Source organism: Drosophila takahashii, chromosome 3R (assembly GCF_030179915.1).
Source record: "Drosophila takahashii strain IR98-3 E-12201 chromosome 3R, DtakHiC1v2, whole genome shotgun sequence".
NCBI lineage: Eukaryota > Metazoa > Arthropoda > Insecta > Diptera > Drosophilidae > Drosophila > Drosophila takahashii.
This window is the reverse complement of record NC_091681.1, coordinates 8,499,427-8,515,876: the sequence shown is the minus strand read 5'-3', so window position 1 is coordinate 8,515,876 and position 16,450 is coordinate 8,499,427. Positions and strand designations below refer to the sequence as shown.

Below are 16,450 nucleotides of genomic sequence, written 5' to 3'. Positions count from 1 at the left end.
CATTCTGTTCGGTATACTTTATTAGACACTCATCGCTCGCAAGATTTTTTGAAAAAAATATTTTCTGAAGGGAAATTTCATGCGTTTCTCTTACTAAATATTTTGTTGGTCTTTAATCTTCGTGGTATTTACCAAGACTTTAAACATTCCTTCTGTGGTGAAAATAGTAGATGGTACAATATGATAACACATGGTCTGCCGTTTGGTAGAACTATTGGTCATAGTATTGGTTGCGCTAATGGTCGAATTTGAAAGCGAGAGTTTGATGAGCCATATTGCAGTCAAACTGAGCAAAATGGCCTAAGTCGCGGTTAAGGGCGGCAAAACAAGAATTTGACAGCGCGAAATTTTTAAGGAATAATGGAATTGTAGAAATCAAGTAAAAAAATAATAAAATAAGAAACTTACAAAAATATAACCGCATTTTTAAAAGCAAAGAAAGGTTAGAAAAGAAATACAACAAATGTACTCCATTTTAGATCAAAGGATCGGTGTCCAAAGAGTCCAATAATATGTTATGAAAATGATATTTTTTACCCTATACCGTTAACAGCGAAAGTAAATTTCGTACTGTTATGACCCCAGTACTCGGGCTTGACAATTTTTAAAAGTATGTTGACATTTCGCAACGTTCCTCGAAGGCTTTGCAATTGATGATGTAGAAAAAAGTTATGGCTCTTTATTTATAGCTGCTATGTCTAACGAAACTTTTCTTACTATTCGAGCCCCCTTCTCCCCTACTACAAGAAGTTTATTACAAATATTCAATAACAACAACGATAACGTAAAGAGTTGAACTTCCTAAAGTAAGACACTCTGCAATTTTAAAACAATTTGGATATGTAAAAAATTAAGAATAAAGAATAAAAAAAGTAGGCCTAAATATATTGAAAGATATTTATTAATTTCCAATTAAGCCTATTCAAACAATGGGATATTGGGGAAGGGTTGCCACTCCACACATGTTGTTGGCGTTTCGAGCCAACTTAAAGTAGCCATCCTCGCCCCAGGCGGTTCCATAGGAGTTCTTGATTAGCCAGTAGTCGCCCCACTTCGGATCGGTTCCAAAGCCCACCAGAAGGACGGAATGTGTTAGATCCTTCTTGGATGACCTGCACTCCGGAATCCTCATGATGCCACCGGAGTACAGTTCAAATTCTTCGTGAAGGTGGTCAATGGAAACGGCCACGGGTCCAATGTTGTAGACCACCTCGGCCAGTTCTTTTTCATCGGATTTGGTCAGAGTGACGTGGCCCAGCAAGGTGCCCGCACTGTATGAGCTGTTCCAGCTGCACTCCCCACCCTTGGGCTCGTAAGGATAGGATTCCTTGGTGGCGATGCCGTAATATTTCGTGTAGTTGAAGGCCACACTCACCCAACCCCCGTAGCAGCCATTATTCGGATAGGGAACACAGTCCACTAAATGTTTGGGCGAAAGTGGCACTAACTGGGAGCGCGTCTTCTTCGCCAGATGCGCCTCAAGGACTCCCGAGGTGGAGAAGGCCCAGCAACTCAGGCACTGGGTGCCCTGATTTTCCACTGCCGATATATAGCCGTTCTGGCGCCAGTCTATTCCCTCGGTTATTTGATCGTAGCTCTTGTAGCCCAACGTTTTCGTAACGCCGGAAGTATTCGGTTCCGGCGGAGTTGGGATCGAAGTTCGAAACTTGAAGAGGACACTCTGATCTGTGTCGGAGAACTCGTTCAATCCCAACTTGAATCCTACGCTGCCCTCGGAAAAGAGCCTATTGTGATCGGCCACAACCTGGACTCTCTTGTTGTACAGGTCCCGGTGGTAATTGTCGGTGGACCTGTACTGCTTCTTGTACTGATCCTTGTACTGGTCCCACTCTAAGTCGCTCACCGATGTCAATCCTTCTACGAAAAGTAGAAGGAAAATCACTTCAAGTACAAACAGGCGCTGTGAGCTCATGGCGATCTGACCAGGTTCAATAACGATTTAAGACTGACTCAGATTTTGATTAGCTCAAAATCAAGAGCTGCACTGGAGTGCAACGCACGCAATTTGTGGGGTTATCTATTTGAACTGGTAATTCAATATAGATTTCGCTTAGGGTGATAATACAATTATTTATAAATTTTTCAAAAATTTCGTTCATTATAATGAGCTTGAATAAATTATTTCGAAATCAACGTAAATGTTATGTAGAAATATTGTGATATCAATTCAAATTACCAATTAGGATTTTTCTTGAACTATAATTTCCTAGCAATCTCTAGACCAGGTGTTGGCAATAGTTCAACGAATATTCTATTTTATTCACATAGAACAAAGAGCTTTTGAAGATTCCGAGATGGGGTATTCACTTGTTCGTACGACAGTTTTAGGCCCGTTTTTTATGTCTGCTTTTTTCTTTTAAGCCTACCCCCTAAACCTCGAAAGCGTAAACGAACGGACCTAATCGTGTTAACTTATTTTTGTGAATTTTCTTGACCTTTGAACTATATTTAAAAGACGTAAGCTCATAAAGGCTCATTCAAAACAATGCTGATAAATGCTGGTTAGAGGATTAATCTCAAACAATCCTTTAAGTTTAAGGTGAACGCTACACTCATAAAAAAAAATCGAAGAATTTCCTTAAAATCTAGAAAATTCTTTCTTGAATTTTTGCCAAAGGCGACCTCACCTTTGTTTCAAGAAATGGTTTTTTTGAAAGGCACCATTAAAACCAGAAAAAATATTTCTTGTTTTAAGAAATTAAATTTCTTAAAACAAGAAAGGGTTTTTTAGAAAGCCACCATAAAAACAAGAAAAAATATTTCTTAAAACAAGAAAGGCGATTCTTGTTTCAAAGGTGGTTTGTTTCTTGTTTCAAGAAATTAAATTTCTTAAAACAAGAAAGGGTTTTTTAGAAAGGCACCTTTTGAACAAGAAAAATTCTTTCTTGTTTAAATTTCCTTTCAAGAAATTTTATTTCTTGATTTAAGAAATAATATTTCTTGAAGGGAAGTTTTATATTAACACTGAAACCCTAAAAATAAAATGTAACTTGGTTTTTTCTTTTGCATATTTTATTTATTTAAATTTAAAACATTTAACACTGAACATTTAAACAATTTTAAATAACACATTTTTGACTTAAGAAAACATTATTATAACCAAATATGTAGTTGCAGGCATAAAAAATTATTTTCTTCGGCTTTCCTCATCTGGAAAAAAAGAGTTATTGGGATATCAATGATTTGTTTTTAGATAAGAATAGATAGATGTTTTTAGATAATAGATAATAATGTAATGTTAATAATAGCCAAAATACAAACACGTTGGTCAGACGACCGAGAGAGGAGCAAGACAGGTAGAAAATGAAGAAGGAAGGGTTGAAAATCTAATTTCAGAAAGAGCCACATACATACATATATATTTACATACAGTCCTTTGCGCGAAGGGAGACCGAATGTAAGCAGGTCAGATCATGACAATTTTAAGAAGGAGTAGAGAGAAACGTCGCGACGCGTAGGTCAAGCGAGCGAGAGAGAGGAGCAGAATATGAAAGGGTTGAAAATCGGGTTTCAGATCGGGTGAGCCGCGTACATGCATAGATATTTACATGCATACATAAGTATGTCAAACAAATACAACATATTTTTCTTACCTTAGAAGGTTTTAAAACAAAATTACAGCTTCGACAAACAAATTATTTGGCTGTTGCAACTGCAGGTATTTTCACTCTGAAAAATAAATAAAATGCGAGTAATAAGATAAAGTTATTATAGAACTCTACACCCACAGATTTATATACAAATGTATGTATGTACGTAGCTCTTAGCTAAAAAACCATTCAACTAAATTGGTATACGCTTGGTAAAGAGATTTGAAATTTATCCTTTAATTACATACATACAATTGTACGCCCGCTATACAAAAAATTATATATTTACATACCTTTGAATATTTGGAAAAAGGCTTAACCTCTTATCCGCTTGAAAATCACGTCCATCACTCACGAATTTTTTTCACAACTGACGCTCGGGGGATCAGAGAAGTCGGTAGCCGGGTAGGCCCTTCGTCCCACTTCGTTTTTCTTGTCGTTAACATTCGGCAGCCGAAGGAAGTCAATGGCTACTTTCCTATATTCTAGGGTCATTTCATTCATATATTCGAAGGTGATTTTGTCCTTAAATACGTACAAAAATGTTTTGGCTGGGACGGCAAAACAAACATATGAGATTTTCATTTTTCTATTTTTAAGAAAAATTCTTTCTTGAATTTTTTCCATCAAGAAAGGTTTTCTGTATTCAAAGGACAATTTTCTAATAACAAGAAATTTTTTTTCTATTTTCAAAGGTAGGCCGATTCAATGGCGAGATTTCCAAAATTTAGAAATTAATTTTTATGAGTGTAACTGGATGATATCGGACTAAGGTCGCCTGGCAAAAGGTTGGCCGGAATGATTGATCCGCGCGTTTTGGGTATAAGAACCCTGCGAAGACCCGGCGGTTGGCTGCTGAGCCCGCGTTAATGTCGTTTTGCATCCCTAGATTTGCCGAATTATATTGCTGCGGTTGGCTGCCTCATTTGTCGGGCGTTTTGGTGCCGGAGTCGGGCGCCAAAATCAAATGCGTTGGCAACGCGGCGGCAGCCCTTTCCCCTGGGAGGCATGAATTTGAGTTATGACTGGAGCGGAACTTTTACGGGCGACCGTAAATTTTTGGGGAACTGGCGCTGCCACCGGCTTAATATTCACACCTTTCGCGGGGATGGCCCTGTAGAGATGGCCGAGTTATTTATGCGCACGCATTATGCTTCATAGTGCGGGGTAAGGGGTCCACTTTTCTGGCTGATTGCTGATGGGTCATGGTTTATTATTTACTTTGCCGAGACCCAGACCCGCTGCCCCCGCCCTGTCCCTGCTCCTGTTCCTGCTGTTATTGTAATTGAAAGGTATAAATAACATTAGGCTAACAGCAAATAAATTTATGTTGTTTATGTTTTCTATCTCGCCGAGTGTGTTTGTACTCGGGGCTTCCTTTTGACCTTTGTAAGCACACTTCACGGCTGTTGCGTGCCGGGGCTAATCGCTCATGGGCCATCCAGCATTGAGGACCGACTGTCCCGTCCCGTCCGTCGCCTCATCATCTTTTACCAATATATTGGCGTTTTCTGGGACCCAGAGCGGCCCGGTGTTATTTATTATTTACACTACACATTGATTACTATTATTACTAATATTATTATTTGTACGGCTGCCTCGGGGACGCTGCTCCTTATCGCTTATCAAATTCTGTTTGCTGCCCTCTGCACTTTTTCTGGTTTTTGTCCCGTTTTGGACCGCATGTTATTTATGAACTCACGAAGTTCGCACGGCCTCAAGGTATTTTTCAAATAATAAATATTCCCTTTTTGGTTTTGCTTCTCTTGCTATTTGCCGCACGTTCTTGGGTCCACAGGAAAAAGGGTATGCCAATATTATCAGGGATCATAGTATTGTTGATATCCAAGAAATTATTGAACATCAGAAATTAATCATTGTTAAAAAAATTTAAGGCTAGCATCGGAAATGGCAGATACAGTAAAATGTTTTGTATACCTAATATTTTGCCTAAATATATTTTTAGTTACATATTTACACGTATAAAATAATGAATTTGTAAAGTAGAAAAGTATTTTCATATCTTGGAGCAATAACAATATTTTTAAAATATGTAAATAAAACAATATTCAAATTTAATACATTTCAATTCAAAACAAGAGAGAACGCTATAATTGGGTGCCCCGACTATCTAATACCCGATACTTAGCTGAAGGGAGTGCGAGGGAGATGGAGATATGAAACTTTGATCGGGCATAACTTTTTAACGAATGGTCCGATTGGAACAAATTATTTTACAATAAAATTGCATTTTTACCTTTCCGAAATCTATCGCAAGACACATTTAAAAATCGTTTGTGGGCGATTGTGGGCTGCGTAGGAAGCCCAAGAATATGTGTGGGTAATCTTAACTTTCTAGCCTTTGTAGTTTCCGAGATCTCAGCGTTCATACGGACGGACAGACAGACAGACAGACGGACAGACGGACAGATGGACAGATGGACAGACAGACATGGCTATATCGACTCGGCTAGTGACCCTGATCAAGAATATATATACTTTATAGGATCGAAAAGGCTTATTTCTCCCTGTTACATACTTTTGCACGAATACGAATATAGCCTTTTACTCTACGAGTAACGGGTATAAATATTTTTTCACAATTAAACTCATAACCTTGCTTTAACATTCATTACTGAATCGGCACTTACTATATCAAAAGGGTCCTTAGAGAATTCGATACACAAGTAATGTTTTTCCTCCTCTTTCGGATTTATCTCTCTTATCTCCTTTGCATATAAACATTTTTTATTTATTGCGTTTTTTATAATTGAATTTGAATAATTCATAGACACAACACTTGGCCAACAAGGCAACTTGGCTCGAATGTCTGTCTATTTGTCTGCATGTATTTCTGCGAGCGTGTGTCTGTCGCTTTGTGGGTTATTAAATTATTGTTGCTTTTTCTTTCGTTGTACGGGGACTAGACAGGCATGCAAATACAATAAATGTATTTAAAATTGACAAATGGTTAGCAGCATTTGTTGTTGGCATTGCTGTTAGCTTTGTTAAGATTTATGTTGAGGCAAACAAAAATACACAAACATGTATGCAATTGTATAAATTAAGCAGAATTCAATTGAGCGAGTGTAAGCTTAGAAATAAAGTAACTTAAGGATTTCCTATGAATTTTATTTGAACGGCTTAAACAAGGCAATGCCATTTATTTAAAATGAATTTGGGTGGTTTTTGTGCTTAACTTAAACGAATTCTACTGAATTAGAATGATTTTTAATGAGATATGGAGATAAGAAAATCACAGGAACTAATTGAGTTTCTGAATTATTACGCTCAACCTATTTTCCAATTATAAATAAATCTAGAAGCCAATTCATAGACAGTGTAAAAATTCCTAAATAGGTTTTCACATCGTTGTTCTAAGAACATGTAGGAGCAACCTTGCGTGGTTATATTTACCTTTTTTAAATGTGTGGGATAACGCAGGAAAATTAATATATTCTTTAAAATGATTTCAATTGTAATTTTTTTTTCTAAAAATTTTTAATGTTAGTTATGCTTTTAAGGAGATCTTTCTATATATTAGCTATTATTGTTCAATTTTGAAACGCCACATAGGAAAAAATAAATAAATCGTTTCAATTTATATTCCTAGCACTGTGACAATTTATACCGACATATTTTGCTTATTGTGATCAGTTAAAGATTCATGTTCCTTTAATTAGCTTCTGTGGAACAGCAGACAAAGGTACCAAAATCAGCTTAACTACCCACATGTCTCCCCTCGCAGTTCACCATTTCCCTTTGGAGGCCCCAGCACGCCTAAGCTCTTTCTATTAAATATGTATTTGAGAGATACGAGCTCGGATGGGATACGCAGTGGAATGGCAAGTGGGAGCGAGTGTGTGCCCCGCCGATTGCATTTGTTTTTGCGGCAGTGCGTGGTCACTTCTCTCGAAATTACACGACAAAAATTTATAATTGATAGATTTATTTAATATAATTTAACCGTAAAGGTTAATGTATGATGTAGGTTTTGCTAATGTTTCAACAAAATAAATAAAAATGATCAAACATTTTAAATATTTTAAATGCAGTTTCTCTCCAAATAACGTTTTCTCTCTGTGTAGACTGGAGTAGTGTCCACTAAACGGCTGTTAGTTCGGCTTCTGGGAGGTAGTGCGTGTGCCGGGCTCATGGAAAATGCATGACCAACGACTAGACGATGGAGCACTCTCGACAGTTAACGACTCGTCCCAGCGGAGTCCAAAGTGATTGCGGCTAATCAACGTTGACCACAGCTCCTGGCCAGTTTCCGTATCTGTATCCGTTACCTTGGTCCTCTAACTTTGACTTCTGTTTTGGGTTCCGGCTCGAAGTCCGTGGGGATCCTCAGCTTGTGGGCCATTAAAATTAATCACGAAATGTGACGAAAAGTTTCAGTAGACTACCTGCTTTTAGTGCGTAATACCTGCGGACAATGTGTTAATTAATCGACGACGGCAGTGTGTACATATTTGATACCAACTTAAGATTTGTAAGCAACACTTTGGTCGTCACCTCCCACGGGATTCTGGTTGGGTTGGGCAGTACATGTGCTAACTTGGCTGACTCTAGCTAGAACGGGGAATTGCAAAATACATGTTTATCTGAACTTATAATAAAATTAGAATTTTAAGCAGTTTAAATAAACTTAAAATAAAGATTGAAATCGGTAAATTTTCTTATTATTTTAGATTAGAACCCATTAGTTACCTAATTATTAATTATTCAATTAATTAATTATTCAATTATATATAGTTATAAAATGGTAAAAATGTCTTCTAAAAACTATTCTGCCCCTATTACTATTTTTGCCCCCTTCTCGCCTACTCGTTGGAAATATAAATATGGTTTCCTTAAATTTGAAAAAAAATAGATATCTCAGAAATGACGAAATGGAACAAACAATTTTCTTCGGGTAAATTAGGTTGGCTATGAAATGGTCAATCTTGAACAGTTTAGTTTATTTTATATTTTGCAAATTTTATGCATATGCATTTTACGCAAATATGCAAAAAAAATAACATATGCCATTAATTTTAAACTAAATTTTTATTGAAACGGACTTTGGTGTTTTCGGAATGGATCTATCTTAATTTATTTATCCTTTAAAAAGTATGCAAAAATGCAAAATCCGAGGTCTAGTTATAATTAGTATCTACACTCATAAAAAAAAATCGAAGAATTTCCTTAAAATCTAGAAAATTCTTTCTTGAATTTTTGCCAAAGGCGACCTCACCTTTGTTTCAAGAAATGGTTTTTTTGAAAGGCACCATTAAAACAAGAAAAAATATTTCTTGTTTTAAGAAATTAAATTTCTTAAAACAAGAAAGGGTTTTTTAGAAAGCCACCATAAAAACAAGAAAAAGTATTTCTTAAAACAAGAAAAGCGATTCTTGTTTCAAAGGTGGTTTGTTTCTTGTTTCAAGAAATTAAATTTCTGAAAACAAGAAAAGGTTTTTTAGAAAGGCACCTTTTAAACAAGAAAAATTCTTTCTTGTTTAAATTTCCTTTCAAGAAATTTTATTTCTTGATTTAAGAAATAATATTTCTTGAAAGGAAGTTTTATATTAACACTGAAACCCTAAAAATAAAATGTAACTTGGTTTTTTCTTTTGCATATTATATTTATTTACATTTAAAACATTTAACACTTAACATTTAAACATTTTTAAATAACACATTTTTGACTCAAGAAAACATTATTATTACCCAAGGTCTGTTGAACTTCATATGACCTAAGGTGATCCGTTTTCTTCGCCTTTCCTCATCTATAAAAAAAGAGTTATTGGGATATCAATGATTTGTTTTTAGATAAACAACTTTTTTGAAATAATGTAATGTTAATAATAGCCAAAATACAAACACGTTGGACAGACGACCGAGAGAGAGGAGCAAGACAGGTAGAAAATGAAGGGTTGAAAATCGAATTTCAGAGAGAGAGAGAGGCACGGGAGAGACACGTACATACATACATATATATTTACATACAGTCCTTTGCGCGAAGGGAGACCGAATGTAAGCAGGGCAGATCGTGTCAGTTTTAAGAAGGTGAAGAGAGAAACGTCGCGACGCGTAGGTCAAGCGAGCGAGAGAGAGGAGCAGAATATGAAAGGGTTGAAAATCGGGTTTCAGATCGGGTGAGCCGCGTACATGCATACATAAGTATGTCAAACAAATACAACATATTTTTCTTACCTTAGAAGGTTTTAAAACAAAATTACAGCTTCGACAAACAAATTATTTGGCTGTTGCAATTGCAGGTATTTTCACTCTGAAAAATAAATAAAATGCGAGTAATAAGATAAAGTTATTATAGAACTGTACACCCACAAATTTATGTACAAATGTATGTATGTACGTAGCTCTTAGCTAAAAAACAATTCACCTAAATTGGTATACGCTTGGTAAAGAGATTTGAAATGTATCCTTTAATTACATACACACAATTGTACGCCCGCTATACAAAAAATTATATACATATTTACATACCTTTGAATATTCGGAAAAAGGCTTCACCTCTTATCCGCTTGAAAATCACGTCCATCACTCACGAATTTTTTTCACAACTGACGCTCGGGGGATCAGAGAAGTCGGTAGCCGGGTAGGCCCTTCGTCCCACTTCGTTTTTCTTGTCGTTAACATTCGGCAGCCGAAGGAAGTCAATGGCTACTTTCCTATATTCTAGGGTCATTTCATTCATATATTCGAAGGTGATTTTGTCCTTAAATACGTACAAAAATGTTTTGGCTGGGACGGCAAAACAAACATATGAGATTTTCATTTTTCTATTTTTAAGAAAAATTCTTTCTTGAATTTTTTCCATCAAGAAAGGTTTTCTGTATTCAAAGGACAATTTTCTAATAACAAGAAATTTTTTTTCTATTTTCAAAGGTAGGCCGATTCAATGGCGAGATTTCCAAAATTTAGAAATTAATTTTTATGAGTGTATGTGCATAGGTTTTGACTTTGCTAGCTTTTAATTGTAGTTAATGTGTAATATTTAATATTCGCTTTGGTTTATCTTTGTCGCCACTTGAAATCGCTGAAGTAACGATAGAAACATTTGTGATTGATGATAGTCTTGGCTACTGCTTTCTAAGCCACATTCTTAATTTTGCAATGCGGAGGATTCATTTGGCCTCGCAGTTTGATGCAAGACATCCTGCCAGCAGCCAAGAGACCAACCAAAAGCTGCCGCGGAAGTGGTCATGCAAGTGGAAAACGTGACATACACACAGCAATGCAATGGGAAATTGTGGGTCTGTAAAAGGGGCGGTGGATGTGGGCGTGCGCGTGGTGGGTGTGCGGATTGAACCTGCTAACCACAATTTAGTGGGCGGAAAAATTCACAATGCAAGGCATCGACGTACGCGCTGACGATGTGCAAACGCCGATGAATGAAATTGCAACCATGGTAGCGATGTCCTTACACATAAAACAATTTTTTTGTACTTTTAATAATTGGCTTACCAAAAACTCAATAATAAAGTTTTCTGATACAAACATACCGGTCTGTTCCAGTTTTTACTCGGAAGTGAATTTGATTTCATGCTAGCGGATTTAAGTCCGCCTGTCAAATGGTTGGCGGAAAGTTTCCATGTGAATTTTTCGGAAGTTAACAGAGTAACATCGAGGGATATTTAAATCCTTGCAATTCTTTTGGAAGTGACTCCTGGAACAGGTCTGAGAAACTCGATTCCTTGTGAATCTTTCGGAAGTGAAAACTAGAACAGGGCCCATTGTTTTTAAATAAAGTTATATATTACAATATTGCATGTTAATATCCTGGCTTTTGCAAAAACGTTATAAATATAGCCTTCATTTCGTTTATTTTCTTGGAAAACTTTTTAATTGTACCTAAATAATACAGCCTAATCATTTTTTTTTTGGAAGTGCAGACCCTGATACAGTTGTTAAACGTCTATCGAATGCGCTCCTGATCAATCCGGCAGGTCCTCGTTCCGGAATCGCATCCTCCGGTTCCTGTCCCGCTGCGGGGTGTTTGCCATCGACTGCTCCGCCCACTCATCCATCGCCAAATGAGGTAAGGTCCTAATGAGTTACGCAAAATGCAGTCCCAGTGCTCCTCAGTCCCGCCGGCCCAAAAAGCAGTAAGCCCTCGGATCGAGTAGTGCATCTATTTTGAATGCCGCTGCGGTGGTTTTGGTGGTGGCAGTACTTCGATGGAGATGGCAATGTACTGATAGCGAGCCGGTACCATTGGCCATTGTCGGGTATTTGCATTGATTACTTGCAATCCAAAATCGCGCAGTTATCTTTGGTTCAGCATCCTCGTACAACGGCGCATCCTAATTGAAATTGTTTCTGCCTGGTAGTGGTTGAGGTACACAGCATTCAGATGATTTAAGCTGATCCTGCACAGAGGTCCAATAAAACTAGGGTTAGTCTAAGCATATAAGCATTTTTAAATCTATACTGATCAAAAACTAGGCTAATCTTCATTGAGCTAAACTGCAGTATCACAATCGATACAAACCAAGTCGGCAAACGTGAAATTCCTTTGTTTTATTGGTGATTCGGACACAGTACGATCATAACTGATTTCAATTCAAATATGTATTCTTTATCAAAATACGAGAATAGGCTTACCAAAAACATCAAAAGGCGATTCTGGATTTCAAATATTTAAGATATTAGGATTTGTAGACCATTCTCAGATATAACTATGTTTAAACTTATTGTGTACCATTAAAATTAATAATAAACTGTAAATGCAACTTAGTTTACCCACCAAAATGTAAAACAAGAAACATTTTTTAAATTGGACCACTCTTTAAAAGTTATGAGATAATAATTAATTTTCCGATAGATGCCGCTACTTTAAGGCATGGTGTGAAATGGTAATGTTAGATTTTTGACCTTAAATGGTGGGATTCAATTGCATGTAAATCTGTTCAACTGTATTTGGAATCTGTCATTTGCTCTACGTTTTTTCGCATTCCATATGTCCATAATTATTATTTTCCTTCTGTGCCGCAGCCATCAATTAGCCGTCGTTTAATCACCTGAAACAATAGCCAGCCATTTGAGCTTTATAGTTTGTTAATAGCTGTTAATATGTGTGCTCCCCACTTATTTGGCCGGCTATCTGTGGCTCTAACCATATATGTACGTATCCCGGCGACGGTGTAACATCTGTCATTTATGTTGTAATTATGGTTTTTATTACCCTTCGGCCATCGTTTACCGTTCTCCACTAGTCGGACACACTCACATACACGGGCCATAAACCCAATTGCTTTGGCATTGAGCGCTTTTCCGGCATTTGAGCACTGCCGCACATATAGCACACACACTGGGGATACACTTACGTCAGTCAAATATTCTGGACCTCTTCAGAAACCCCAGGTAGGGGGCATGGGATTCGAATGGTCGTTCATCTGGTTTATTGGCCACTTGCTTTAAATTGTAAATCCTTGGCCCAGCAGCCAAGTCAAATGTCATTTGACAGCAGCAGCCAGCCGAGTTCTTCGCATCCAGTCAGACTGCCAGTCAGTCGTTGAGTCGATGGTCCACAGTCCATAGCTTTGGTACTGTCTCTTTGTGTCCCCATCTCTGTCTCTATCTCCATCCCAATACCAATCCCTATCCCAATCCCCATCTCCATGTTCTTGCATCCATCTTTCGAGTTTTCCGGGAAAGTATTCGCTCCTGTGTGTGTGTCTGCGTAATTGATTCGTGTTAACTCTTGACTGGCAATAGACGAGTAAGCCAAGCAAATGCGGCTCGCAGTCATACGACACTCGGCGAAAAAGCTCAAAAAATCGGTAGTGAGATGATTCATATCTCATAAAGATTTTAATAAGGTCAAAAATTTGTGTCAGCATATGTGCTATCCATATATGGAAAAGGTGATATCAAAGAAATGTTACAGAAATGTTCCCAGACTATTTGTGATTGAAAAGGTGATATCAAAGAAATGTTACAGAAATGTTCCCTAACTATTTGTGATACAATAGCGTCATGGAAGGTAAAGTACTGATGAACTTCAACCATTTCCAAACTTAATGAGTTTATTAGCTCTATAGAGATTTCCCAAGCGTTCATGGTAATATGGTATAAACTCAAGTGTAGTATTGACTGTTACGACTTCATAAAGTTCACATTTTGTGGTTTAAATTATATACCGATGGTTTAACTATAACACTCCCGAAGTTATTAATTTATTACTCATCTTATTAAAATATATTTTAAAATCAACAGTTTAAAATTAATGTACGAATAGTTTAGTTTCTTTGATAACACTGTGCAGCATTTTTACTGTTTTTTAAATTTACCTCGACGGATGCTATATTTTTGGATTCGTTACGAATTCCCAAGTTAAACTGCGTTTTCCAAAAAGTTCCCCGACGCAAGGAGTCTAAGCAAAAGGACCTCAAAGTTCGAAAAATGGTGAAATTGGCCAACTTTGCGGAGCTTTTAGAGGCAAATGGATGCATGGTTTGATTCAATGTTAAAGTTTTTTAAAAGATACACCCTTTATCTTTCAAACCCCATACTTAAAATAATTTTAGGATTTTTTTTATGGCAGAAATAAATTCCAGGAAACATAGTCAAAAAACTTAAAAACATACAACTGCGGTCAAAATAGTAGTAGTGTTGCCGCCTTGTGTTTTTAAAAGTTTGATGTTGTAACTTTTTTTTATCCAATTAGTCTAATAGTAAAATTATAATCAATACAATATTACCAGGAAGAGATCAATTACAACAACAAACTTTTAAAAACACAAGGCGGCAACACTACTACTATTTTGACCGCAGTTGTATGTTTTTAAGTTTTTTGACTATGTTTTCTGGAATTTATTTCTGCCATAAAAAAAATCCTAAAATTATTTTAAGTATGGGGTTTGAAAGATAAAAGGTGTATGTTTTAAAAAACTTTAACATCGAATCAAACCATGTATCCATTTGCCTCTGAGAGCTCCGCAAAGTTAACCAATTTCAGCTTTTTTCGAACTTTGAGGTCCTTTTGCTAAGAATCCTTGCGTCGGGGAACTTTTTGGAAAACGCAGTTTAACTTGGGAATTCGTAACGAATCCAAAAATATAGCATCCATCGAGGTAAATTTTTGATGCTGCATAGTGTAATTTTTTTTCGGTGTACTTAGGTAGTTTTCCAATCAAAAATGCCTGTTGAAAATAAACTGGAAATATAGATACAAAATTTCATAAAACTAAAAAAATTCGAAAATAAATAACTAAAATAAAAAGCTATTAATCCATATTTAGGAACCCTTTCTTTGAACTTTTTCCCAGTGTTACGGCTCTCCATCTGTGGGTCCTGTGTCCCATCATAGAGCTCGAGCTTGAGCTGGCTGTCTTTGTGCGGGACACATTGGCTGTCATAGATCATGCACTTGGTTAAATCAAAAATTCTTGATGTCAACTCTCTTTTTAGCACACGACTGCAGCAAATGGCTGCTCTTCTCGGAGTCCTCTTTTGGCATTTGTAATTTGAATTTGATTACGTGAAACCTCTAAGCGTCGTTTAATTACATTAAATTGATGTAAGCCGAAAAAAGGGAGCAGACGCGGATCCTCCTTCCCTCACGTTGTTACTACTCATCCTTGCCGGCACGAAACGTCTATAAAATATTCATGAATTTGTATTAAGTGCGCGATCTAACCCAGTTTATGCGAACGAACGCAAAAATATGCAGCTCTCCTTTGGCAACTTTTGCAACTTTGGCTATATCCTTGCTCGTGTTACTTTCCTCTTTTTCCCCTTTTCTGTTTTTCTCTTCAGTTTCGCTTCTATTTCTGGGCCTGTTTGTGCGTTTTATTTTACGACTCGGCTTACCTGGCCCGTCACTCTTTTGGGATCGGGAGTTGGAATGTTGGGGGGTAGGGAGGCCGCGGAATATGGTAACTAACGATGATTGAACGCTTTCGGTTGGTTGATTTTGTCGCGCAGATACAAAACCTTCGCACACACGTTGACACCTTCAGCACCACTCCCACTTTTCGCAGGGATTTCCCCGCATTTCCCCGCTTTTCCACATGCCAAGGCATACAATTTCTACAATTTGCGAAAGCTTCAGCCCCTGTCGTTGCCGTTGACGATTCTGCAGCTGAAGTACGTATATGCCATACTTTTAGGGCTGCAGTTGGAAAGTTTTGCATGCATTTGGCGCATTTAAAGGATTAACGTCATAAGCTTTGGCGCTACACACGCGATGACAGATGAATTTTACACAGCTGCCAGTCTGCATAGTCTGTACAAGTGCACTGGCCGAAAAAACTTACTTAAATGACTATAAAACATAAAAACTAAATCAAGAGCTTTAATGAGGAATTTAGTGTTAATTCCATTGATTTCAGACCAAAGCTAATACTTTTGACACATATTTTGTACTGCGTCCAAATTATTACAAATAAAGTTTTGTTGAAATATAAATACAAGGAGTTTGATCCTGCATGCCCTTTAAATAATAGGTATATTTCATTAAATGAAACAGTCTAATGCATTTTGCCCTTATATGGTTTAGTTTTTATCAGCCGATTTTCGAAATAAAACATTATTTTTAAATTAACTGAACCTTTTGTTTTTGCTGTGTTTTAAGTCTTTATGGTTGTGGTATGTTTCCTGATGCTCGACTTGGTACTGCCGCCGCGGCTTCTTTATCCGCCAATGTGTTGCACTTCGTCGTCGCTTTTTGGGATTGCAAACAGTTCTAAGTGCGATTGCCATGCCTGTCGTCGCTATTTTGCTTGGGTCTTCCTTGGGGCCGCAGTCTGACAGTCTGTCATCAATCAATAAGATTAAATGTCAGCGCGGCTCCAGTTCTGTCCTGTGCTTGATGTTTTCAAAAATTG

General features: G+C 37.2%; 1 protein-coding gene and 2 long non-coding RNA genes across 3 annotated transcripts; all 3 read right to left on the bottom strand.

Moving 5' to 3' along the window:
• Window positions 1–883: 883 nt before the first annotated feature.
• CtsL3 (Cathepsin L3) lies at window positions 884–1,933 on the bottom strand. The gene has a single exon (XM_017138479.3). It carries the CDS (start codon window positions 1,931–1,933, stop codon window positions 923–925), a length of 1,011 nt encoding a protein of 336 aa, XP_016993968.1. The 3' UTR covers window positions 884–922.
• Window positions 1,934–3,015: 1,082 nt separating this feature from the next.
• On the bottom strand, window positions 3,016–4,105 carry LOC138913419 (uncharacterized). Its single transcript, XR_011419162.1, has 3 exons — window positions 3,905–4,105; window positions 3,615–3,690; window positions 3,016–3,171 (listed from the first exon to the last, which is right to left on the bottom strand). It is a non-coding gene; the product is annotated as an uncharacterized lncRNA (long non-coding RNA).
• Window positions 4,106–11,442: 7,337 nt separating this feature from the next.
• On the bottom strand, window positions 11,443–15,990 carry LOC138913651 (uncharacterized). Its single transcript, XR_011419462.1, has 3 exons — window positions 15,281–15,990; window positions 12,947–15,219; window positions 11,443–11,989 (listed from the first exon to the last, which is right to left on the bottom strand). It is a non-coding gene; the product is annotated as an uncharacterized lncRNA (long non-coding RNA).
• Window positions 15,991–16,450: the final 460 nt, after the last annotated feature.

What these genes read in the sequence shown, in the direction of transcription:
- CtsL3 (XM_017138479.3), bottom strand. Translation starts at nt 1,933, where the DNA reads ATGAGCTCACAGCGCCTGTTTGTACTTGAAGTGATTTTCCTTCTACTT.